Source organism: Anopheles bellator, chromosome 2 (genome assembly GCF_943735745.2).
Source record: "Anopheles bellator chromosome 2, idAnoBellAS_SP24_06.2, whole genome shotgun sequence".
NCBI lineage: Eukaryota > Metazoa > Arthropoda > Insecta > Diptera > Culicidae > Anopheles > Anopheles bellator.
The window spans coordinates 20,385,949-20,410,579 of record NC_071286.1 but is presented as its reverse complement, the minus strand read 5'-3'; the positions used below and the strand labels follow the sequence as shown (position 1 = coordinate 20,410,579).

At 52.2% G+C, this 24,631-nt stretch overlaps 4 protein-coding genes and 2 non-coding genes across 6 annotated transcripts; 4 read left to right on the top strand and 2 right to left on the bottom strand.

The window, feature by feature from the left end:
- The first annotated feature begins 355 nt into the window (after positions 1-355).
- On the top strand, positions 356-7,146 carry LOC131207162 (interference hedgehog-like). Its single transcript, XM_058199773.1, has 7 exons — positions 356-1,024; positions 1,097-1,434; positions 1,498-2,324; positions 3,300-4,112; positions 4,172-4,329; positions 6,253-6,395; positions 6,468-7,146. The coding sequence occupies exons 1-7, from the start codon at positions 356-358 to the stop codon at positions 7,144-7,146; spliced, it is 3,627 nt and encodes a 1,208-aa protein (XP_058055756.1).
- Positions 7,147-9,815: 2,669 nt separating this feature from the next.
- On the top strand, positions 9,816-11,656 carry LOC131212218 (microfibrillar-associated protein 1). The gene is made up of 4 exons (XM_058205999.1): positions 9,816-9,945; positions 10,022-10,175; positions 10,247-11,005; positions 11,082-11,656. The coding sequence occupies exons 1-4, from the start codon at positions 9,876-9,878 to the stop codon at positions 11,518-11,520; spliced, it is 1,422 nt and encodes a 473-aa protein (XP_058061982.1). The 5' UTR covers positions 9,816-9,875; the 3' UTR covers positions 11,521-11,656.
- Positions 11,657-12,279: 623 nt separating this feature from the next.
- Positions 12,280-14,195, top strand: LOC131212219 (protein disulfide-isomerase A6 homolog). Its single transcript, XM_058206000.1, has 2 exons — positions 12,280-12,325; positions 12,416-14,195. Exon 2 carries the CDS (start codon positions 12,581-12,583, stop codon positions 13,901-13,903), a length of 1,323 nt encoding a protein of 440 aa, XP_058061983.1. The 5' UTR covers positions 12,280-12,325; positions 12,416-12,580; the 3' UTR covers positions 13,904-14,195.
- A 1,067-nt stretch (positions 14,196-15,262) lies between these two features.
- Trnad-guc (transfer RNA aspartic acid (anticodon GUC)) lies at positions 15,263-15,334 on the bottom strand. Its single transcript has one exon. It is a non-coding gene; the product is annotated as a tRNA-Asp (tRNA).
- Positions 15,335-15,719: 385 nt separating this feature from the next.
- Positions 15,720-15,791, bottom strand: Trnad-guc (transfer RNA aspartic acid (anticodon GUC)). Its single transcript has one exon. It is a non-coding gene; the product is annotated as a tRNA-Asp (tRNA).
- Positions 15,792-18,713: 2,922 nt separating this feature from the next.
- Positions 18,714-21,603, top strand: LOC131209009 (putative sodium-coupled neutral amino acid transporter 10). The gene is made up of 4 exons (XM_058201974.1): positions 18,714-18,912; positions 18,976-19,093; positions 19,166-19,568; positions 19,634-21,603. Exons 1-4 carry the CDS (start codon positions 18,826-18,828, stop codon positions 21,462-21,464), a joined length of 2,439 nt encoding a protein of 812 aa, XP_058057957.1. The 5' UTR covers positions 18,714-18,825; the 3' UTR covers positions 21,465-21,603.
- The last annotated feature ends 3,028 nt before the right edge of the window (positions 21,604-24,631 follow it).

The window sequence follows — 24,631 nt, the reverse complement described above, 5'->3', positions numbered from 1 at the left end:
ACTCGTTCGAGTTGCGTTCCGGCCTGTCAAACGGTGACTGCGTTGCAGACTTTCGTCGATCAATCGAAGAAATATGATGCCGAACTTACAACTTCGAAGTATCCGATTGCCAGGCCGCCGGCGCCACACGGAAGCATGGTTTGAAGTTACATTCAACCACTCCCCGGGTTGTGCCGGGCGCGCTCTGACCGCTCCGATTCCGATCTCTTCCGGTTGTGGCTCGATTGAACCCGATTTTCCCCTTAACCTCACAAAACCACAGGGCACCACTAATGAAACCTTTCAACATTGCCGCCCCGTTTTTCCGTTCCAGGTGACATGTGTTAGGCTGCCGGTGCGGGAGGAAAACTTCGAAATGTGTTCCGCTGCCAACGACGATCGTTTCGGTGACGGTGTCACCGTCACCAGCCATCGCTGCCCATCGCTCATGCCGACCACACCAACCAACCACTCGTCGTCTCGAATAGCTCCGATGGAGGCGGCGCCACCGGTAGAGGAAGCCACAACAATCCGGACTCCGGTGGTCGGCCGACGACACCGCTCCAGCGCACCACACTTCCGACGGATAGCACACGGGTGGTCGGGTGGTCTGTCGGTGGTGTTCCTACTCTGCCTAGCGTTAAGCGATCGACTCTGGGTGACGCTCGGGTCTCCGGCCCAATCCTACCCACCGTCATCGTCCGCCACGACCCATCACACACATCATCACGCTCAGCAACAGCAGCAGCATCACCATCAAGCCCGGAACCAGGGAGCTGCGGGTGACGAGCATCCTCACCACCATCACCACGCTGGAGGAGGATCCTCTGCGCAGTCCAGGTCCAACAACGTTGGAGGGCCCGGTGGCAGCAGCAGTGGCATCGGGGTGTATATGGTCCGCTCGCCCGAGTCGACGATCGCCCCGGCCGACGATGAGGTGCTGTTCGAGTGCGAACTGAACCTGGTGCCCGAGCGGCTCGAGTGGCGGTTTCGGGCCCAGGGGACGCCCGGCAACCGGAAGGACTACGTGTACATCGGCAAAAACGTGAGCCGTCTTGGCCCGTCATAGTACGCCCCGTAGTAACGAAACTTCCTTCTTCCGCTTTTTGTTTTTTAGCAATCCGGCTACAACGTCAGCACCGTCGACGGGCGCTTCAAGCTGCGGGTCTCGGTCAGCGACGGGACGATCGGCGAGTACCAGTGTGTGGCGTGGTTCGGAGCGTCGGCGATCGCTTCGATACCGGCCCGGTTAACGCTCGCCACGATCGGACCGGTGGCGGACCAGGCGGACCTGATGTCGGTCGGCACCCGGTACGATCCGCGCTCGCCGACGATGATGCGGCGCGTGCTGCCGACGATCCCGCAGCAGTACTTCAAGGTGCACCCCGGCAACAGTATTATCATCGATTGTGGCGAAATTGTCTCGAACCCGCCGCCGATCTGGAGCTACTACAAGTACGTTACTGTGATGGTGTGATGAACTTTAGCTCCGGTCACTAATCCGATTCACGCTTTTAGGGACGGCATCACGATCTACCCGAACGTGACGCAGCTGCAGCCGGGCAGGCGGCTCATACTGGCCTCGCTGGTGCAACGGGACTCCGGCACGTACTGGTGCTCGGCCCTCAACTCCATCACCGGCAACGAGGTGATCCTGCCACAGAAAACCACCGTCCAGGTGGACTACGTGGCCCGCTCGGAACCGCGCGCCATCAGTCGCCCGCTGAACGTGTCCGTCCTGCCCGGCGACACGGCCCTGCTCGAGTGCCCCGGCATCAGTAACCCCGTCCCGGTGCCGAGCTGGACCCGAGCGAACGGAATCCCGTTGAACGCGCGGGCCCGCATCCAGGACTACGGGCTGCAGCTGACGAACGTCCATCCGGAGGACGACGGGGTGTACCTGTGCCGGCTGCAGAATGGCATCGAACCGGCGCTCACGCACGCGGTCCGGTTGACGGTACTGGAACCACCGAAGATCGTCTCGCCACCCCGCTCGACACTGACGAACGAGAGCGACAGCCTGGAGCTGGAGTGTGTGGCGCGCGGAACACCCCGGCCCGAAATCTACTGGATGATCAACGGGGACTACACCAAGTGGGACGCGCTGATCCGCTCGAACGGGTCCCGGATGGTTATCCAGTCGGTCGAGAAGCGGCACGCCGGCATCGTGCAGTGTTTCGCCCGTAACGCGGTCGGCGAGGCGAGCGAAGGCAATCTGCTGCAGGTGAACCCGAAGCAAATTCCGGGCGGCCTCGGAACCGGCCCGCTCGGGTCCGTCCCGTCCGGGGCGAAGGTGGGCGGAGAGCATTCGCAAAAGCGGAAGGGAGGCAAAAAACACAAACACCGTAAGTGTGCCACCGGACTTAGAGCCACGCGGCTCCGCAAGGTTTACTAGGCAGCATTTCGGTGCGTACCGTGGCCGTTAGCTGCGGGTCGAGTGGGGGGAACTTTTCACGCCGTGGTGGACCACGGTCGAGTCCACTCCAGATTGGGCGGGCCGGGGCCCGGCAGTGGCGTGCGATCGATATCTCGAAGCTTCCGGTGCGCGGTTCCAACTGATCGAACTCGTTGCGGATCAGCTTGAATTTGGTGTCGGGAATGGTCTGGCAGATGTACTCGAACACCCTTTCGGCCATCGTCTGGTAGATGGGACAGTGCAGACAGTGCTCGATGCGTACGATGGCGAGCGTTTCGTCGAAGTGCTCGTCATCGCAGTACACGGCGTTCGGGTCGATCCGGGCTTTCTTTTTCGTCTTTGCTCCTTTTGGCTTCTTCGATTTGGACATGTTGAATCGGCTCTAAAAATGGGGCAGGGAATCAATTTTGTAATATAATACGGCACGTTACTCCAGGCACCGTATTGTTGGTTACTTACATGCAAAAACTCTGCACTGAACAGAGGGTGCTACCCTCATTTGAGGTTTGGCTTTGCCCAGCCCACTGCGATGGTTTAGCGTTTGTAGTACTAAAAGTTCTGAAAGGAGCAAAACCTCAAAGTACGAGTGCTAAAAATGAGTTTAGTGTACCAGGTCCAAACCTGTGAAAGGAGATTTTTTCTTGTAGTTCAGCGTCCTCGAACTTTTTTCGAGTCTTCCGATGCTCTTTGTTTGTGAAGTCACCATCTTTAATTTTTTTGAACCGCTCAAAGCACTGCGATTTTCCCAAATCATGATCAACGTACGCTTCGACAAGCATTAGATGCGATTTTGTAACAATTTTCTTCAGTTTTCATTTTAGACCTGAGAGTTGTGAAGAACAGCTTATTCAAGTGTGCATCACTAACGGTTCTAAATCCTTTTGGTACTCCCAAACCCAAACAGTGGTGATGATACCGCCGTCCCGGCCGAACATCACGCGCCTCTCGGACGAGTCGGTGATGGTGCGCTGGTCCGTACCGTCCAGCGATGGGCTGCCGATCCAGTTCTTCAAGGTGCAGTACCGGATGCTGGGTGATCCGTCGAAGAACGTGGCCCGCACCCAGTGGATGACGGAGAACGAGGACATTCCGCCGTACACGCGCTCGTACGAGGTGAACAACCTGAAGTCGGACCACCTGTACCGGTTCCGCATCGTCGCAGTGTACTCCAACAACGACAACAAGGAGGGGGCCGCATCGGGCAAGTTCCACCTGCAGCGGGGCTCGCAGCTCGGCCTGACCAAGAACCACCTACTGGCCCCCACGCTGACCCGCATCGAGCCCGTCTCGCAGCAAGCGGTCATCCTGCACTGGCAGTTCCCGCTACACCTGCCCCACCCAATCGACGGCTTCTACGCGTACTATCGGGCCGCTACGACGGCCGGCGAGTACTCGAAGGCCACGGTTGACAGTAGCACCGCGCGCCACTTCAAGATCGACCACCTCGAGCCGGGCACGGCGTACGAGTTCAAGCTGCAATCGTTCACCGCCGCAGCGGCCTCCGATTTCAGTGCTATCCTGACGGGCCGCACCCTGAAGCCCCCTACACCGCCACCGACCGTGCCGACGGTCATCGCCGCATCCGAGGGTGCCGACGGTCGGCAGGAAGTGCCCAACTACGTGCTCGTCGTCGCCTCTCTACTGTTCGTCACCGGCCTGATCGTGCTGCTGCTGTGCTGTTGCATTGGCCGACGGAAGAAACGTGGCCACGGATCAGGTATGTGGTTCGCTTTCGGATCAACCCGCACCTCGCTAACGCTCCCGTTCCATTTTTAGATGAAACCGACGCCAAGGTGCACATCCCGGTCGATCAGAACGGGTTCGCGGGCCCGGTCAGCAACGGGGGCGCTCGGGTCCATCACAAAACGCGCGCCAACGGCATGAACGGTCGCATGAACATCACGCCCAATCCGCTGGCCCAGGACGGCGACAAGGTAACGGCCGCCGTTTGCCATTAGCCGCAACAGTAGCGCTGGCCCCCGTCTAACCCGCTAGTGCGCCCTCGTCCCCCACGCCCCGTTAGTGTTATGCCTTTTAACTAACCCGGACCTTCCGCGCCTAGTAGTGGACCCTCTAGTAACGCACCCCAGCTAACAACCAGCTCACCCGTAGCTCACCCGTAGTGCATGCTCCATGCGACCCCGACACACCGCCATGAGCCGGTGTCCTTGTCCCTCTGTACGCTGCCGCCTCACACACTGTGACTCACTGCTCCGACTGGTGCCGACTCCTTCACGGACAAGCGATCGGTGATCGGTTGCCGGGGGCCGCTGGAGGGCCGCACACACTCACACACACAGACACACCCGTTTTGGCTTCACATGCTCTGTTTTACACCTCCTGTTTTGGCACAGAAAAATGGAAAAAGTTATTTTGTTTGTTTTGTCAGATTGTTTGTTACTCGTTCTTTTTCTTGGTCGTTTCTTGTTAGCTTCCGATCAAACGATGTCGCTTAACTGGTTTGCTGCTTTGTGTTACTTTCGGTTAATAATTTCTATTCATTACATCCACTTTTGGCGACATGTTTTAGTTCACTGAGCTGTTGTTAGGCTGTTTACATTTGTTTCACTGCTGGAAAGCTTTTAACTTTGTTCTGCCCTCTTTTTACTCGAGAGTTTCGTTGTTCTAGTTGTTCTTTCTCTTACTTTGTTCGATTTTGGTGTAATAATTTTCGCAATATAGTTTCAACGCAAACCGCATGCATGCGCTCTAGTCGATCGCTGTTCGGTCGATCGATCCCACCTTCCGTGTACCGTATCTAGTGTTTTGACACCGAAGCGAGTTGTGTGTCCATTCGAGCACACAGCTCACTCACTAGCGTAGCTATCTTCTTTCCGCTTTATCCGATAGTGACCGATTTAGAATGCCCAAACAAACTACAATCCACAAACAAACAATTAAACAAAACGAAACGAAAAACGAGAGTCAAAATTTCAGAACCCACCAAAAAACCGTGTCACCGTAGAGGCCGCCACCGCCGCCGCCGTCGTTGTTGTCACCACCCGTCGCCCGTCGCTACGATCGCCGTGAGGGTTTAGGCCTCAGACTATGCTTACTTCTTCCTTTCTGTGTCCCTGTTTCCCGATCCTCCCCCTAACCATCCCGGAAATTCCGCCAGGAACCACATCATCATCCAGCATTAAAAATCACCTCCACCTAAACACCCGCGCTACAGCTTTCCACAACATGATCTCTCTTCCGCCCCGTTCTTCGGCGATCGGTGGCCATCGAAGTTGTTAACCACCCTCCCGCCTACCCTCGATCTCTGCTGACCCGCCCCGCTGCCGGTTGTGTCCGCCACCGATTCCGAAACCCGATCACACGTACCGAAACTATTTTTTTCTCTCTCTCTCTCTCTCTCTCTTCTCTCTCTCTCTCTCTCTCTCTCTCTCTCTCTCTTTCTCTATTTTTCTACTCATTGTTGCCACTGGTTTCTACTTTTTCTCTCTTCTTCACCATCGTTGCTTTTCTGTTTCATTCTTTTGCGCTCCGATCCGGCTTCCGTTTCGGTAGCAATATGGCCGAAGACAGTGATCGGTGATCACCGTAAGGACACACGTTTCTGATCGCGATCGCGAGTCCCTGTCTATACCTTTTCTAAATCTTTTTCACGTTCTATCACTCGCCTTCCTTCGTGCGCGCGCACGCGCGCCATGTCCTGTCCACTCGGTTAGGGTTCCGAGACCGGACGATCACCCGGGTCGTACCGTCTCCATCACCGATCCCCGATCCCCCTCTGGCCACCCAACCACCACCACCACCACCATACCCGTAGCCACCATCTCCCCGTTCTTGCTGCGTAGATCGGTTTGCGAAGACGTTTTATTCTAGCTTAGAAATCAGCGTGACTGTTCTAGAATCGCACCGTGATGGAGCTGCGCTTTCTGCCCAACACACTGGTCGAGGCCGACCACGACCGCGGCGCCTCCCTTCCCGGTGGGGCCGGTGGGTGGCGGCGCAAGAAGGCTGCCGCCGCCGCCGTCGCCAGCTCGCCGCAGCCATCACCGCCTGCGCCAGCCGAACCGGAAGCAGAACCGGAGCACGCCGATGGCGGCCCAATCGTCGAAGCAACCGTCGACGGGCACGACGACGCTGACAACAACGACGACGACGGCGCCGCCGCCGCCGACGGCAATCTGGTGGTCCAAGCGGCCGTCACTAATAACAACAACCACCAACCACCGATTTCCCTCAACCAACAGCACCACCACCATCACCACCATCATCACATTCCGGCCTCGTCGTTACCGTTACCGTTGCCACTGCATCCGCCACCACCGACGACGGCTGCGGTCCCGACGACGGCCGCAGCGACGGCGGCGATGAACAGTTGCGGCGTTCCGATGGTGCTCGCTCAGCCACATCCGCCGGAACACTTGATGCTGATGTCGCTGCCGCACCGCCGCACACTCGAGCGGGGCGTCCGGACGGTGGCGAACGGGACGGTGGCCACGATGTACGACCAGAAGATGATGCTCGGGGAGCCGGAGGGCCCCACCAGCGGGGCCCCGGCACGCAACTCCTCCATCCGCCGGGCACGGCGCGGTTCCGGATCCGTCCCGGGGAGCCCCCGGATCGGGCGTGGCCCCAGTTCGGAGCTACTGCAACAGCAACAGGGCCCGGGGGGAGGAGTGGCCCGGTCCCCGATGCCGATGAGGGCCGCCGCCGGCGTGAAGCGGGGTGCGGCCGCCGCCCGGTTGGGCCGGGCCGAGAACATGTCCTCGGGCAGCCTGAACAGTATTGAGGTATGAGAATGACCTCCCGTCACCGGCCGGCCGCCCTGGCGGTGGCCGGACGAGGACGAACCCTGCCCTACCTGTGCTTCGCCCTGCTCCGCCTTCCCCGCTCCTGCCTCGCCGCCGGCGGAGGAAGAATGCCGATCGAATGGGATACCGTCGACTTCGTCGTCGAGCCGGAAACGGAAGCGCCGCTTCTTCCGGATGTATCTCGTGCGTCGGAACCGCCATCGGAAGGCTTACCACCACCAGCAGCAGCAGCAGCAGCAATCGATGTTACCTGCCCTCGGTGGGGAGCACCGGACGCGGCACGAACGGGAGCACCACTCCCGGAAGCAGGCCCTTTACGAGCGGGCCAACGGCTACCGGCTCATCTCCTGAGTGCCGGCGTCGCCCCTCGAGCTGCTGCTCGCGATCGTGCACGATGTGGTCGCGTGGCGGCTGGCGTGACTTTCTGATCGTCCGAGGGGAAGGTCGGATGGCGGCGGGGTGATCTTGGTGGGTGCCTAGCAGGACACGCTCTCCGGTTGTACTTAATTTCTAGGTTTCGTGCGTTAGAGTGATATAGTTGAGTTGTGTTATAATTCCATCCGATCCGTCGATTGGCACAGCGACAAAGAGAGAAATAGAGAGAGAGAAAGAGAGAGAGAGAGAAAGGGTGTAAATAGTGGAATAGAATTTTAAAAGACAGCGAGAACACGGGGACGAGCCCCCGGCTCCGGGTGAACCGGGGAAACACCCGCTTCACTTACGACTGCGCTAGGGACGGAACTTGAGGGTCTGCGAAAAAGCAGACGCCCTGGGACGGCTTCCCGCGCAAGGCTAACTTTGATTTTTCCTTCTTTCTTCTACTTACTGACTGATGATCCAATCGCACTGATTAACGATAGTTTATAGGACTAGTAGAGAGAGAGAGCGACGGGGAAGGCGAGAGCGTATATGGAAACAAGAGAATGTAAGAGAGAGAGAGAGCGACGCAGGAGAAGGTTGCTATGATTAACATGCGCGAACACGAATGTTTGTAAATTATTTATTTAAAAACCAGAGGAATTCAAACTATTTTCCTCCCTAATTCTGTGTTACAATGTTGTGTAGCCACTGCAGAGTAGAAGGTATTCGGTTAGCAGGAGACAGCAACACTGTGCTCGAATATCCGTCGTAAGACTCGATTGATTGGAACCGTTGGAAACAGCGGTGCGCTTCGGACGATCGAATTTTTCCCCGGTACAAATTGACCCCGGGAAAAGGGAAGTGGAAACGTTCGAACCTTGTACATATAGTATTATTAACCCGGCACAAAACAATAGGCAGCAGATCGGCAAATCGAGACAAGAGAAATAATATTAAAAAAGAATTCTTATATCGTTCAAAAGATGGTAGATATTTGAAACAAGGAAAGTGCGTAAGCGGTTCATCCGTAGTTCAGAGATATTTTCACTAACACGCGAGCCGAAGCCGCGCATTTGCCGACCGAGAACTCGCGGGCCAGGTCGCGGTTGTTGTACAAAATTAGAAAGAAAGAAAAACAGGCGCAAACAGATTAGGGATTAGATCGAACGAAATATGCACATATTCATAATGGTCCACGAACATAATCCTAGAGCGCGCGAATTCTGCTGTGTAGGCCGTTGTTACAATCAATCCGCATCACATATCGACGAGAGGCAGCAGCACACGCGTTGCATAGTGCGTCTGCTTGGGCTTCTTGCATGCTTGTGTATGTGCGCCCGTGTTCGTGCGTAAGCCCCTGGCCACTGGGGGCAAACAATCGTTATTGTATTGGAGACAAAATAAAGACGAAATAGCGAAACCGAGTTAAATCACAGCATTGTAGTTCTCATTGTGTTGAATTGGCCCCGTGCTCCGTTTCTAGCTGCAAAACAACGTGCATGTGATTTAATATTTAAAGCAATGGTACTGAAATGTATTATACTGTCACTAAGATTTAGTACCGTGCAACAGATCCGCTCGCTGAAGTTCGTCATTTTAGTAATTCAAGTCCACCACGAACCACGCACGCTCAACATGTTTTGTGTTCCTCCGAAAACCGCATATATTACTAGGGGAGCATGAGCCATCTCGCTATTTGCGGGTAGCACAAACTGGTCCGCTAGTTCGGGAACCGACCGCTCTGGTGCGCCGACATTTTCAAAATTAGAAAGAAATATTTCACGGAGTGCCAAATTTCATCGTAAATGATTTGACTCCTGATGGATCATGCGATCCTGGTAGTTTTCGTCGCTTACGCCCGAAATCTTCCAAAATCGAATTTTCACCTAAAATTTTAACGATTTGAACGCGTCACAAAATCTCCAAATTGGAACAGGGTCGCATGTTGCAGGTAAACAAACCGTTGTGTTGATGACGTTACAGGGTGGATCAGAAGCTGGTTCGAATGCGTAACAAATATCGCAAATAAAACGAAATGTACGACAAATTAAATTGTATCGTTTACTTTATTTTGTTTCCTTATTTTGTATGGGTGCGTTAACAAAGTTTCCTGGCAGTCAGGAGTTTCCAAAGTGTTATAATATTCGATGTACGATATGCAGCATACCTTGCACACACCCTGTAGATTGGCTGCCTTCGCTTCTAGCAACCTCGCATTCGCAGCAGCTGTCAAATGTTTTGTGTCTGGTCTATTCGCTGTTTGTTTATGTTCTTCGGCCTAATCGACTCTCGCGCACTTTTTTCTCATCGTACGGTGAACTTTATCGTGCGTTACTTAGCAGAAAAGCGACAAAATGAGTCCTCCAACAACGCAGTACGGTATTCAGAGTACCGCCGGTGCTATTCCGGTCAAAAACACAAAAGGTAAGACAGGCGGGTCCATTGTGTGGCCCTGAACGGGTGCCCGTGCTAATCCGCCTAACGCGCTTCCCCACGCTAGGAGAAATATCGATGCAAAAGGTGAAAGTGCATCGCTACGTATCCGGCAAGCGACCCGAGTACGCCCAGTACGCGAGCAGCGACGAGGAATCGGATGATGATGACTTTATGGAAGCGCGCCGGACGAACGAAGAGCACCAGCAGCGGGAAGATTCGTAAGTGGTGGGATGTTGCCGGCGGATCATGTTTGCGTTTGAAGCCTGATGTTCCTTCCTTCTGTTTGTAGTGATAACAATGACCTGCCGGATGATGTTGACGATCCGCGTATTCGACGGTTGCAAGCTATACGGGCCGAGAACCAAGAGGAACTTGATCAGGAGCGCCGTGAGCGTCACCGGGTCATTCACGAGCCGGAGCTGGTGCAGTCCGAAGGCGAGGGTAACGACCGTGACGACGACGACGACGACGATGATCGAATGGTCGAGAGTGGTAACGAGCAGGACAATGAGCGGATTGCCCGCGGCAGACGCATCTCGTTGGGTTCCGAGTCAGAGTCGGAGGCCGAACTGAGCGATTCGGAGATCGAGCGGCGGCGCAACATGCTGAAGGCGAAAATGCTCCAACAGAAGCAGCGCGAAGAGGAGGAGCTGCTGCAAAAGCAGGAAGAGGAGGGTCTGACCGACTCGGAAGAGTCGGAAAGTTCCGAATACGAGGAGGAAACGGAAAGTGACGAAGAGAACGAACCCCGGCTGAAGCCACTGTTCGTGCGAAAGAAGGACCGCACCACCGTCATAGAGAAGGAACGGGAAGCCAATCGCCAGAAGCAGCTGGAGTACGAGTCGAAGAAGGCGGCCAAGGAACGCCGGAAGCAGACGTTACGGCTGGTGGAGGACACGATCAAGAAGGAACTGGAAAAGGCCAAGGTAGAGAACGAACCGTCGCTCAACGACGTGAACACGGACGACGAGAACGACGAGGTCGAGTACGAAGCGTGGAAACTGCGGGAACTGAAGCGCATCAAGCGGGACCGGGAAGAGAAGGAACAGTAAGTGGGCCAGCCCGCTCGAAGCTCTTGACGCGGCCGCTAACCGTTTACCATTTCATTTTTCTTCCACGCACAGAGCCGACAAGGAGAAGCAGGAAGTCGATCGGTTGCGCAACCTGACGGAGGAGGAACGGCGCCAGGAGCAGCGCAACAACCCGAAACAGATCACCAACAAGAACGCGAAGGGCAAGTACAAGTTCCTGCAGAAGTACTACCACCGCGGCGCGTTCTACCTCGACCAGGAGGACGACGTGTACAAGCAGGACTTCTCGGCGCCCACGCTGGAGGACCACTTCGACAAGACGATCCTGCCGAAGGTGATGCAGGTGAAGAACTTTGGCCGCTGCGGGCGCACCAAGTACACGCATCTGGTCGACCAGGACACGACCAAGTTCGACTCGCCCTGGGTCGCCGCCGACACGACCAACAACACCATGTTCCTGTCGGATCGGGCCGGCGGCATGAAGCAAGTGTTCGACAAACCCTCACTGTACCGCAAAAAGCGGGACGCGTAGGCGTGTATATTTCAGTTCGCCGGGAAGTTCGATATTTTGCTAACAGGTGATAGGTTGTAGCATCGTTTAACTGTAAGACTACCTCTAATGCTAAAAAATATTCCAAAAATCAAGTGAATGAATAAAAAATCGTGAAAAAGAAGCAATGATTGGCCACTGCGGAACGTCTAACAGCCATCGCTGATGCCCCGAACACGGATGAACTGCATCAGGGGGAAGTGGGTCTCCAGTACCGGCAGCATACGAGCGATTCCTCCGAACAGGTTCTACGGGAAAAGAAGGTTTGAGTGTACGGTTACAAGCGCGCTCAACAATTGGGGCCAACTGAATTCACCTTAAACGTATCGTCCATGATGAGCAGTCGGCAGCCGTCGACGTAGAGAAAGCTAACGTACGTCAGAAAGTACGCCAGCTGCAATTGTCCGTCGGCCACCGCCTCGACTGGTTGCCTTTGCTCGTCCACGATCTGAATGTTGACGCCGGTAATGTTGCGTTTGGTGAAGGAATTCTGTGGGGAAAGAGTTTTAAGATAAGTCTTTCAGCAAACGTTACGCAAGGGGGCAGTTAAAACGTTCTCTTTTGTGCCCAAAGGCTCCCTCTAACGGGTTTTGTAAGAAAGGGGTTGAAAACGTCATCGCGAACGCTTTTGTGAGCGTGTTGCTGCGATGCGATTGGAACTTTCAATCGGGGAGATGTCATTTGCTGTTAAAAATGAACATGTTCATCGGGACGGACGCAAAGAGCCAATAGCGTGCGACCAAATCAGCCTCCTATTCCGAACGACATCATCCACGGCGGCTTGCCGGTACGTAGAAATACACGTCTCGCCATCGGTTTGTTGTTTACGATAAGATTCGTCCCTTCCTAAATTGCTTCCGTGGTGTAATATTCGCAGACGTAAAGATCCCGTGCGACTGTTTGCTGCGATTTAGTCTCCATTGAGAAGCGCCGTCGGTCGCTACACGAAACGCAGCCAACTTTGGTGCTCGAGCAGTGCAAAGCGCATACGTGGTCCGCTCGCGGATTTATCATCAGCGGAAGTGCATCGGACGCAGTGGAAATGATTGTTCGGGCCCTTGTGCTGGCGGTGCTGTGTGCCACTAGCGGCGCATTGGCACTGTACTCATCGACGGACGATGTCGTTGAACTGACGGCGGCCAACTTCGAAAAGAACGTCCTCAAGAGCGACCACGTTTGGGTGGTGGAGTTTTACGCCCCGTTCTGTGGCCACTGCCGCAATCTGGTGCCGGAGTACCGTAAGGCGGCCACCGCACTGAAGGGTGTCATCCAGGTGGGCGGCGTGAACTGCGAGACGGAGCAGTCGCTGTGCAGTCAGCACGGTGTGCGGGGCTACCCGTCCATCAAGATTTTCGGCCAGAACAAACGCTCGCCGGTCGACTACAACGGCCAGCGGACGGCGAAAGACATCGCGGAGTCGGCCCTGGCCGAGGCCAAGAAGAAGATTAAGAACGTGCTGGGCGGAGGAAGCGGCAGCGATGGTGGTGGCAGCAGCAGCAGCAACAATGGCGCTGGTGGTTCCAGTGACGACGTGATCGAGCTGACCGATGCCAACTTCGATAAGCTGGTGCTGCAGAGCGAGGATACGTGGTTGGTGGAGTTCTTTGCGCCGTGGTGTGGACACTGCAAGAACCTTGCCCCGCACTGGGCGAAGGCCGCAAGCGACCTAAAGGGCAAGGTGAAACTCGGTGCGCTCGATGCCACCGTACACCAGGTGAAGGCGTCCCAGTTCGGAGTGCAGGGCTACCCGACGATCAAGTACTTCCCGGGCGGTGTCAAGGATCGCAATTCGGCCGAAGACTACGACGGGGGTCGCACGTCGTCCGACATCGTCAACTGGGCGCTCGAAAAGTACAGCGACAATATCCCGGCGCCGGAACTGGTGCAGCTCACATCGGAAAAGGTGGCCCGCGATGCGTGCGAGGGTAAGCCGCTGTGCGTCGTGTCCGTGTTGCCGCACATTCTCGACTGTGACGCGGCGTGCCGCAACCGGTACCTCGGCATACTGCGGGCGATGGGCGAGAAGTACAAGAAGAAGCTGTGGGGCTGGCTGTGGACGGAGGGCGGTGCCCAGCTGGAACTGGAGGGCACACTCGACATCGGAGGCTTCGGCTACCCGGCGATGGCCGTCGTTAATCTGAAGAAGATGAAGTACTCCCTGCTGCGCGGTTCGTTCTCCGAGGACGGCATCAACGAGTTTTTGCGCGACCTGTCGTATGGCCGTGGCCACACCGCTCCGGTCAAGGGCGCCGAGCTACCGAAGATCCACACTGTCGACCCGTGGGACGGCAAGGATGGTCAGCTGCCGGTGGAGGAGGAGATCGATCTGTCCGACGTCGATCTGGACGAGAAGGATGAGCTGTAAGAAGACGGGAGCGGCGAGCACTGCCAAACCCGCGCCAGTCCGCGGTCACACAACGGAAGCAATGGGGAGAGCAAATTCAGCCCAAAGTTTGGCACAACGAAAGCGATTCATTCCGAGCGGCCGATCCGATTTTGGGGGTTTGGTTGCATAAGAAGTAATAATAATGGGGTCGGCGGAGTCACGGTCGATGCATTTAACATCCGTTTACCCTCCGGGAGGTGTCAGTCGACGGCGGATCGACACCGGCGATTCAGTCCAGTAGAAGTAGCATTAAGTTTAAAATGCCAATAAAAGCAGAACTGATACCTTAAACTCGAGCGTTGTACTAGATACTCACCCTGCCTAGCGATCTTCTGTTCAGGTCGCGCTCTTGACCAGCACTGTCTCGGTAGTAGAAGGACAGTTCGACTGTACCCCCTAGGAGATCGGACTGATCCTTGGACACAGCGGTCACGAGCTGGGTCATTTTGCGTAACAGTTGCACGTGCAGGGTGTCGATGGTGGGCAAGATCAGATTGTTTAGGTACAGTTCCCGGAATGAGTCCCGCTCCAGCTGCTGTAGTGACTGGATTTCGTGCTGCAGGCGTGTCGTTTCGGCGCGTTTCAGCGCAAGGTGATGCTCTGGTAACTCGCGTTGAAGGGCAGTGATAGATTGCAGCAGCAGTGCCGTCTCACTTGCCATTGCTTCTTGGGATCTACCGCTAACGGCACCGCGCGCAACGGACGGGTGCTCACGCTCGTACTCTTCCAGGTTGCGCTGCAGGTTCGTGATTCGGGTCGAGATGGACATCTCCTGCAATTCGAGAGCGAACAGCCGGTCGGTGTACACGTCCAGCTCGTCCGTGGACAGCGAAGTAATGTTGCTGGTGACCATTTCAAGACCGGACACTGCTCGGTTGATGGTTGCGGTACATGCTGTCCAGTGATCGATCAGCATGCGGTACGTGTTTGGTGGTAGGAACATTTGCGACGGAAGATGCTGGTGGAAAGGGTTCAGTGTGAATTCGAGGCCCCTGCAAGATTCGGTCAACTGGGCCAGATCGTCACAGTACTGTTGCCACTTTGCAGCGGACCTTGTGCGAACGCTGGCCATCGTTAGGTGCAACTGCTCGCCTTCCGCCTGGAGTTGCACCGTTGGCAGCAGCGACCCACGCCCGATGTGTTCAATCAGTGCGGTCATTGAGTCGATACGCGCCTGCAACTGAGACCGTCGTTCGGTTGCGATGTTGACTTGTTCCAAGGCGAACGGAAGGGCGCGAAAGTTATACTGCTCGGGTGCGAAGCTACAAGTGCAAAAATTGAAACGGAATAAATAAAGAAACAGTAAAAGAAAAATATAAAAAGAAAAAAAAAGTCTTCCTCCCCGACGGGGAATCGAACCCCGGTCTCCCGCGTGACAGGCGGGGATACTGACCACTATACTATCGAGGACTTGTTTGAACGGCGTCTGGTGCATTATAACAATGCAGCTGGCTTTAGAATAAGCTGTACTCCAAAGAATACAAAATATTGGATACGTTTAACTCTTGTTCTAATAATGCTTCTGCTTAATATCGTTTGCAATGGATTACAGAAATTGATTTATGTTTCCGATCAGAGAGGAATACAAATAAAGAAATTCGATTGTTAGGCCTACCGGCGAGACAGATGTGACGTAGTAGGTCCGGTTTGAGATGGCCGGATTGCATCGACGGCGAATGACAACGGCTCTCGTTGGCGAGCGGAATCTTGGTCAAGGCCAAGACCGCTGCATTACTATTATACTGCACAAAACAATGAACAATTGATTTGTGTAACAAAAAAGAGCTTTTGAGCTCTCCCCGACGGGGAATCGAACCCCGGTCTCCCGCGTGACAGGCGGGGATACTGACCACTATACTATCGAGGACTTAACTTCACCTCGAGTTCACGCACGTTTTGAGTTCTACGTGTTACTTTGAAGCTCTTACTGCGGGGCTACATCAAGCGTAACGTAATGATTTTGACATTAATGATTAATGCCAAACTGCTGCGGCGCTGTCAAAACGTATATGTTTTGGCCGAGGCGTAAACAGTTTGGCATCAATCGTTAATGTCAAAATCATTACGGAACACCTCATGTAGCCCCCCAGTTACACAATAAACATCCACTCCACACATTAAGCAAGACAAGATTAGCTTTTAAATGGTAAACCTTTTTTGCCAATCGTGCGACGAGTCACACTAAAAATGATAGAAAACCATGAAAATTGAGTTTTGTAACCTTCCTCTCAATAACTCTTCCTGAGGTGCGCAGCACTGAACAATGAAATCCTCTTGTTCTACATAAAACTATCCACAGTAAAGTGAAAAACTTACCTCATTAAATGCTTCTCATGATTCCTGCACCAGTTGTTCAGTTCCTCTAACGAGCTTTCGAAGTTCGTCATTAAACGATGCAGTGATGCCCGTAGGGTTTTGATTTTGCCTTTGGCTTGAAACATCACGACCAGACATTCGACCACTTCATTTACCTCCTCCAACATGTTTCCGTGCTGTCTATGGAGATCGGAACGCCTAATCGGCGCCTCGACCAAACGCTGTATAGTCGATGTCATTTCGTTGATGTTTTGAACAATAATGTACTGGAAGTTTCGCACGTTTCGCTCTTTCACTACTTTTTCAACTACAGCTGCTATAGCTGATGTTTGAAAAATTGCTACGAAAGACACGTTTTCCGTCCATTCCAGCTGGGAACCATGGTTTACGGCCCACTCGTAAAGAAATCCCTGGAAGTCTTCCTGTACATTCGTACCAGACTCTGCCACTGCGGCTCGAACCGCGGCAATGCACCGAAGCTCTTCGTACGGAAGTGAAGAAATATCCAGATGCTTCAACCAGGCGTTCCTTTCGCAATTGAGAACAACGCCTTCAAGTTTGCCTGTCTCGACGGATGCTTCGCAGTGGCTGGCCAGGTTTTCATGCATACGGTTAAGAATGGCTTCCAATACGGAGAATCTGCTCGCTGAAGAGTTGCTGTTTAACAGTAGTTGCTTGAATTGATCCAATTGTCTCAGCGCTGTAGCAACTTCGGTCTTTTTTGCCTTCCAAGTCAACGTTGCGGAACGCATGTTCTGTATTAAATTCTTTTTGTTGTCTAAAAGCTCTCTGCAAGAAACGAGGTACACCCTAGGTTTACTACAAATTTGAGTTCCCTGTATAATAACGTTTATTTACTTACGCGACGAAATCGTTTACGCAGGAGCTCCCGTTGGTCGCTTGCAACAACTTCAGTGATAGGTTGTTTTCAATGGCACAGGATGTCTTTTCCATTTCATACGAAGTCGCCTCCATATTTGTCATATTTTTGACTGCTTTGTGGATGTCGGACATCATCCCTAGCACATTCTGCTGGACGGTCTCGTTGGTGGACAACATGTCCATTCCTTCCTGGGCACATTGTAGGTTCTCAGCGCAAACATTCAGCACACACAGGAGATCATTTTTTATCAATTCGATCAACTCGGTTCCTATGTCGTTAATCGACGCAAAATCCACTTGCTGTTCACACCGTTGTCTGGACTGGCACAGTTGCGCTTTGCTGTGCGAGATTTCCTCCAGCATTGCTTTTGAGCGATCAATTTCGCACGCGATTTGGGCGGCTTCCAGTGCATGAACTTTATTTTTAATTTTGTGAAGATGCTTATCCAATTCCTTCCGCATGGCCGAGCCGGTCAAACGGTCCTGTAGCTCTTCCATCAATATCAAATAGTTGTGAGCGCGCACTGTTAAAACCTTATTTCGCGCGATTCGCTTAAACACGGCGTCGCTATCGCGCAACTCGCTGAAAGCATTGCAACCCATGCAATCGAACATAACCTGCCACAGTTGATCGGGGTTGCCAACGAGCTGGAAGAAGCGTTGTGGCCGCAGCAGTACATTCAGGTGGCCATCATTCGCGGCGGCGTAGTAGAGACCCGGACAGATCGTAATAAATTGATCCACCGGAACATTGAAGGCGTAATCCACATGAATGTTAGATGGTGCTCCAAATTGACGCTCAAGCGTCAGCCCTTTTCCGTCGAATCGAGGCACTTTTTGAACGCGTTCAACACGGAAAGGATCGCAGTCTGTTTCGATGCGGATCGAAAAACGAGGAACAACAGGGGCATCCTGAAGCTCCGCAGCCCCATGATGGAAAAACCATGCCAAAGCATTTCGAACAGTTGGACCGAACACACTCGCCGGATTGCGCAGTAAAATCGTGCAGTCGTTCCCGTCTCCGGAAAAAAACGATATCTGTGGTGAATCATGGAACCGCATGAGTGAGCATCCAACTTTTGAGAACAGTTTCGATTAAAGCTTACCCCAACGATGCGCATTGTAGCAAAAACAGATAATAAAACAATAGTAAAATATGGAACACACTTGGAATCCACTTCACGCGATCGACAGAGACGCCCCAAATGGCGCAGCATATTTGGTAGTTGTCAAATTAGACAATATCCGTTGGCGCGCTTTTCTTCCAATGGCGATTTAAATTTGCAGTATACTGTGGCACTTGACAGGGTGTGCGAAAACTTTTGGACAAAGATGCTGCTTCCACATGTTCCGCAATTCTTCGTATCCACCTGCCGGTGTACGGCTAAAATATGATTTTCTAGAGAAAGAAAGTGCTTTTTTGTTTTGTTTGAAAGAGTTTTTGTTCATTTTCCCGTTGTCATCACCTTGGCTCCGTTAGCTTCCAATACGAGCGCACACCTCGTCATGTGGTAACCTTGGATCGAGGCGTGTGACGTTTCTGATTCCCATTCAAAACAAACACGTACGTGTGTCAATGCCGTAGCGAAAAATCGACGCGTATGCACGGTGGGCCGAAAGGCGTTTTTCCGGTGAAATTGTGTTCCACAGCATAGAAACCATTTTTTCACGATGCTCCCGGCCGGCGGCTGTCGTCGTGCGTGATGGAAACGAACACCGTGCAAACGGTAACTCTAACGAACAGCATCATCGGTGTGGGAATTTTGTCTATGCCGTTTTGCTTTCAAAAGGTAAAACTTGACCAACAATAGTTGAACGGGCGATCTACAGTACGCTTTTGTTTACCTTTCCAGTGCGGTATTGTGCTTTCCATTGTCCTGCTACTGCTCAGCAGCTATGTAACCCGGTTGGTCTGCAGTTACATGGTCAAATCGGCTATAATTTCCAGAAGAAAAAATTTTGAACAGATTGGTAAGTTAGGGTACGACGTTAGGGTTAGTACGACGGACTGTTTTGAATTAAAACTCTCTGTTTTTTTTGTAGCATTCTATGCCTTCGGATCCGGAGGAAAGCTGCTGGTGGAGCTTTGCGTCGTTGGATACCTGTTGGGTACATGCGTTGCCTACTTCGTCGTGGTCGGTGACCTTGGGCCACAAATTACGGCTAAAATCCTATCGCTGGACGAGAGCTACTCGCTACGATCATGGGTAATGATTGTGGTTACGATCGTGTGTATCATTCCGCTCGGAATGTTGCGGAACGTGGACAGCCTGGCGTCAGTGTGTTCCGCTTCGTTGGGCTTCTACCTTTGCATGGTGCTGAAGGTGGTGTCGGAGGCGAGTGTAAAGTTTCAGCAAACCGATTGGTTCGATCGGCTCGACCTATGGAAGTGGAGCGGCATTCTGCAGTGCATGCCAATCTTCACGATGGCTCTCTCTTGTCAGATGTAAGGGTAACGCTATAAAGAAAATATCAATCAAACGATTAATGTCACAATTTTCTTTTCGCTAGGCAAATATTCGAAGTATACGCAACTATGCCCACCACCTCCCTGGACAAAATGAGTCGCGTCATCCGCCAGTCCACAAACATCTGCACCATGATCTACGTCGCGATCGGCTTCTTCGGTTACGTCGCCTTCAATGGTCACCGATTTTCGGGCAATATTTTGGTGGACTTTTCTCCGTCCTTCGCCAGCGATATTATCAAGATGGGATTCGTACTGTCGGTGGCGTTCAGCTTTCCGCTGGCCATCTTTCCCTGCCGAGTTAGTCTCTACTCACTGCTGTACAAGCGCACCTCGGATGCACACTTTTACATTCCCGAGTCTAAGTTTCGCCCCTTGACGGTGGCCATTGTGCTGGTGGCTCTGATCGTTGGCCTACTGATACCATCGATCGAGGTTGTGATAGGTTTGGTGGGATCGACGATCGGGGTGGCTATTTGTTTGATCATTCCGGCTGCCTGCTACATGACGATATGCAAAACTAACATCAGTGAGAAACAGTTGGCACAGGTAATGATAGTGTTTGGATTCCTCACCATGGTGCTCGGTACGTACGCCAATCTGCAGGCGATTGACAGCACACCGGAGAAGAAGTACGAATCTACCACCACTACGTTGGCGGTTATATTGGATAAACTAGCCATAAACCCACCCGATGATACACTGCGAGCGGTCGAGAGTTTTAAACTACCTCCAGCGCCGGATAAGCTGCCGGTGGAAAAGTCACCCGTGAGTGATACCAAGGTCATACCAAAGATGAATCCTGTTGTGGACGTTCCAGAGCAGACGACAGCAACGGCGAAGGAATCGAAGCCTTTGTCCGGAAAGGATCCCTCTCCGGAAGTGCAACTCGTACCGTTGCCAACGGAAGCACCACGGGTGGCGATCAATAACGAAGCAATACTGAAGGAGGACCGCGAAATAGCGGCCGAGGAGAAGGAAAAGATCGTCAAGGAGATCACCGAGCTGCAGAACGCCAAGAAGGTGCTCGAGGCAGAGGTGGAAAACATTAAGGAGGAGCTGGTCAAGAAGAACAAGGAAACGGAGCAACTGGTGCTGAAGAAGCTTGATGAGATTGTAGAGAAAATTGCTGAGCAGAGCGCCGGGAAGGCGTCGCGCGAAGAAAACCCGGAACCGGCTGGAGAGCAGGCCAAACCACCACGACCATCAAAGCGTGATCCTGCGAAAGGTCCGAGCGATCCAATCGTCAAACTTCTCACTGCCAGCGGTAGCAATAAAACAGTTCCTGCGGCTGTCGAGGCGAATTTGACCATGAAAAATGGGTCAAATTTCTTGGAGCAACCATCTGATCAGCACCGTCTTGACCACGGTCCCTGGATCGATGTATATCGACTGCCCGCAGAAGGAGCCGGTGGAGGAGAACTACCGACAGAGCAAGGGGTAAAACAGACGGACAATGAATCCAATGCGCTAAGGAAAGAGGAACAGCACAAAGATGGAGCTCAATCACGGAACGTTGAGGCTCCCAAAAAGTCTGCTCCATCACAGGCTATGGAGGGTGTTCAACAGGTACCGGTGGCCCAGACCAAAACGCAACACGCGGAGAAGAAACAGTCAAAGGAAAGTGTTCCTTTGCCACCGTTACCGGTAGAGGAGATGCCGGTCGAGCGTAAGGTAGGAGCAACGGAAGAGCGCAAATCAAAAGACGGCGAAGATGTGGCCGCAGGCAAGCGTGATTTATTGGCGATGCGCTTCAAGCGCGAAGCGGAGAATAAGAATGCAACGGAGTCGGACAATTGTCCGAAACTTAGCGTTCAGGAGGGTGCGGTCGCCCAGGATGGTGATCTTTCAGTTGAAAAAGATGGCTTTCGATAGAGTTTACAGACTGAATAAAGGAGACTATTTGGTTGATGGGTTTGAAATCTCCATTTTCATAAACTGATTGATAAATATCTAAATGAACATTGGAAAGAATATTCATAATACACCATTCGCCGTGGGTTCGATCAATGGGAACGAGAATCGATTCCACCAGTTCCACCAAAAATTGGTGATTGGCAGCATTTTCATGTTTTTCCCGACTTCGGAATTATCACATCATCAACGAATTAGTGTTTTTCCGTGGCGCGCATGAGACGGCCGCCGGGTGCAATCAAAATTGATTTCATTGTACTCTTGCGGTGCGTGGTTTTTGCTTTGCTTCGAAACAGGATTGATTACCATCCCCCCATCCTATAGCCAAACCCGTCCGGCGGAACGCCGTGTTCGTGTTCGTTTTCATTTCGTGTTTGCGCAACATAGTGCCACTAAGGGACAGAAATTGCACATACAACAGCTCTTACTCGGTTTCCGGTCTCTTTCGAGGCAATTTTTACTGATTTACAACCAATCCTGAAGCTCATAGTGCAAAAAGAGTAAAAGAGTTGAAGTTTCCAGCAGAGCCAGTCTTATAAATAAATAATTTCGGAAACATGCAATCGTTCTTCCTCTTAACAAATAATTCAGAATTGCACAAAAGAGAACATTTTTGAAAGAAGAAAACAACATTTAAAACTCGGTGGCACAGTGTGTTGCATCCTTAAAAGTGTTTTCAGCCAACTATTAGGTCCCGTTGGGGCGGAATGGCAGGATTCAAAGTCGAGTTGCGCATTTCGAAATGCGTAAAGCTAGCGAAACGTTTGAATTATGTAAATCGTTTCGTCGCGAACAGTAAATTGTTCCAAATTTCATGTAGCTTGTTGGCAATGGAACTATCTCTTCGCATTGCTGTGAAGGCATGATGCAAATGAAATGTTGTCGCTTGTCGTGAAATAGAAACAATTAAGCATAATGCTCATTATGGAGTTAGCGCTTACGAAGCGAATGGCTCTTTGTTGAACTTTTCTGCAAAAGCTAGGCGAAACTAATTGGGGTTCCAAAATCTTCCATTCTGACTGGTGCCTGTGTTTGACAGAATTTTTTATCTTTTAGCTTCATACTCGTTCGTAGTTATGAACTAAATAACTTTACATTACTTCTGATGCATTATTATAATAATGCCCTTATTTGGTATTTTCCGATTTAATGTTTTATCATCTGTTCAATATTGGCCACTGTACAGTATGCCCCGACCGCGAAACTGCTGATGAGAAGCATGTTCGGGCCGGTGACGCCAATTTTCAGCCTAACGATACTGACCGGCCGCTAAAGCAGCACATTTTGCATAAAACGGAAGGAATAACTTTGCCATCACAATTTCATAGCGATCTGATTATCAGTTGGATTCCCTTTCCCACTACCCCCTGAGCCAGCAAACGACAGGCTGGCCTTGTGTGCTGCCTAAGGGGGTATGTTTGGGATTTTTCGGTTAAAAAAGCTGAACTATGCATATTTTATAAAACGATGGTGTAGGGTCAAATAATGCAAATGAAATTTGGGCGCTGGCTGTAGGCTATTGCCAGCCGTTCGTTTGTCTTAAATCGCACCCGAGAAAGGGGAGCATCCGGTGTGCCACATTTATGAATCGATCGGTCGGCATTGGATTTGATTTTCGGCAGCTGGACACATTTTTGCCTCCGTCTGGTTTCGTGGATCTATCTCGTCATTGTTTTTGCAGTCCCTTGCAGGGTGTTAGTGAGAGCGTTGAATATCTTATCGATCTCATCACACCGAAAGGCTGGACAGAAAATGGCCATCGTAAATATGAAGGGGTTTGCTGGATTATTCATTTAAATTCATAAAAAAAGCTTGTGCTTTCGGCCAATATTGTGGCCTAAAATAGGGCTGCGCCGTGACGCTATGCTAATGGAGGCGCCTGGTGTTTTGATACAACTTTGCTTACTCGATGTCCACGATTTGCTGCGCTCATAATCTGAAGTCACACAGGTCATGTTTGGTACACAAGGGTTAATTTAAGAGAACGCCGGGCGTTTACGCACAAAACTCGGCCTGTAATTTATTTTAATTCCATTCATCCCAACTGCGGCGGCATCCACAATTCTTGCCCGACTTTGCAAAAGCCGCAACCCAAACGTGGAACGTGTTGCGAAGAAGTTTTTGGCTACCGAAGCACAGAATCATGCCACACATCCGGCCACTTCCGGAAGTGTCTTTGGGAAGTGGCGGAAAATAGAAAAAGTGGCCAAAAACAGGGCCAGGGTTCTCAAGGGGGAAGAAACACCACTGCCACACGCCACGGCGAGGCGCCTTGATGAGACCGAAAGTCCCGAACGGGGGCCCAAACGATGATGGCACGCTTCGAAAGGGGAAAGTTTTTTGGCAAACCTCGAGAAAGCGAGCGAAACTTTTGCCTCTTATCACCGTAGTTCGATCGGAAAATTGAATTTCCGAGCCAGGCCGGTGCCACCCCCGAGAGAGGGGTTTGGGGCATTGGATCGCAGCCGGCACTCTCCGGAGCACATCAGCCTATTTGTCGCACGATACTGTGTTTCCCCTCCGGCGACCCTAGCGAATGGTCCTTCCTCGTCCCCGAGGATCCCCAGAGGATGCTGTTCGGATTATCTGGGATGATACGACCTTAGCTGACAATTAAAACACTTCACGCTCCGCTACAAGCCCCTTTAGGTTTCCATTCCCGCGAACCTTGTCCGGAAATCTTCTGGCAATTGGAACCTATCGCACGGGCGCCATCTTGGGACCGATTAGCAAATTTTTACCAAACAGCATAAAGACGGTAGCATGAAATCTTTTTCTACAGCTCTTTGGTGAATCGAATTTGATTAACCGTATCAAAGCGGATTAAGTACACCGAAAATAGGCCCAAATCTAGGCGGTTTTGGTGACGTGAACAAAGGGAGCAAGAAAGATTGTGGCAGCTTGGGAGTTCTTTGGAATGATGAAATCACAGCGAAGATAGTGGGAGTACAACTTCTGCAATCGTCACGAGTGAATCTCTCGACGCTTGGTCACACGCCATGCCGGCGCGTTCGGGTGATGAATACAAATTGCAATTAATTTCTTTTTTGTTACATTCATTTTCTACGTCAGGCCACGGGTAATGAGCTGCCGCTACGCTGCTTTCGTCTTGTGGAAGACGCTGGTAG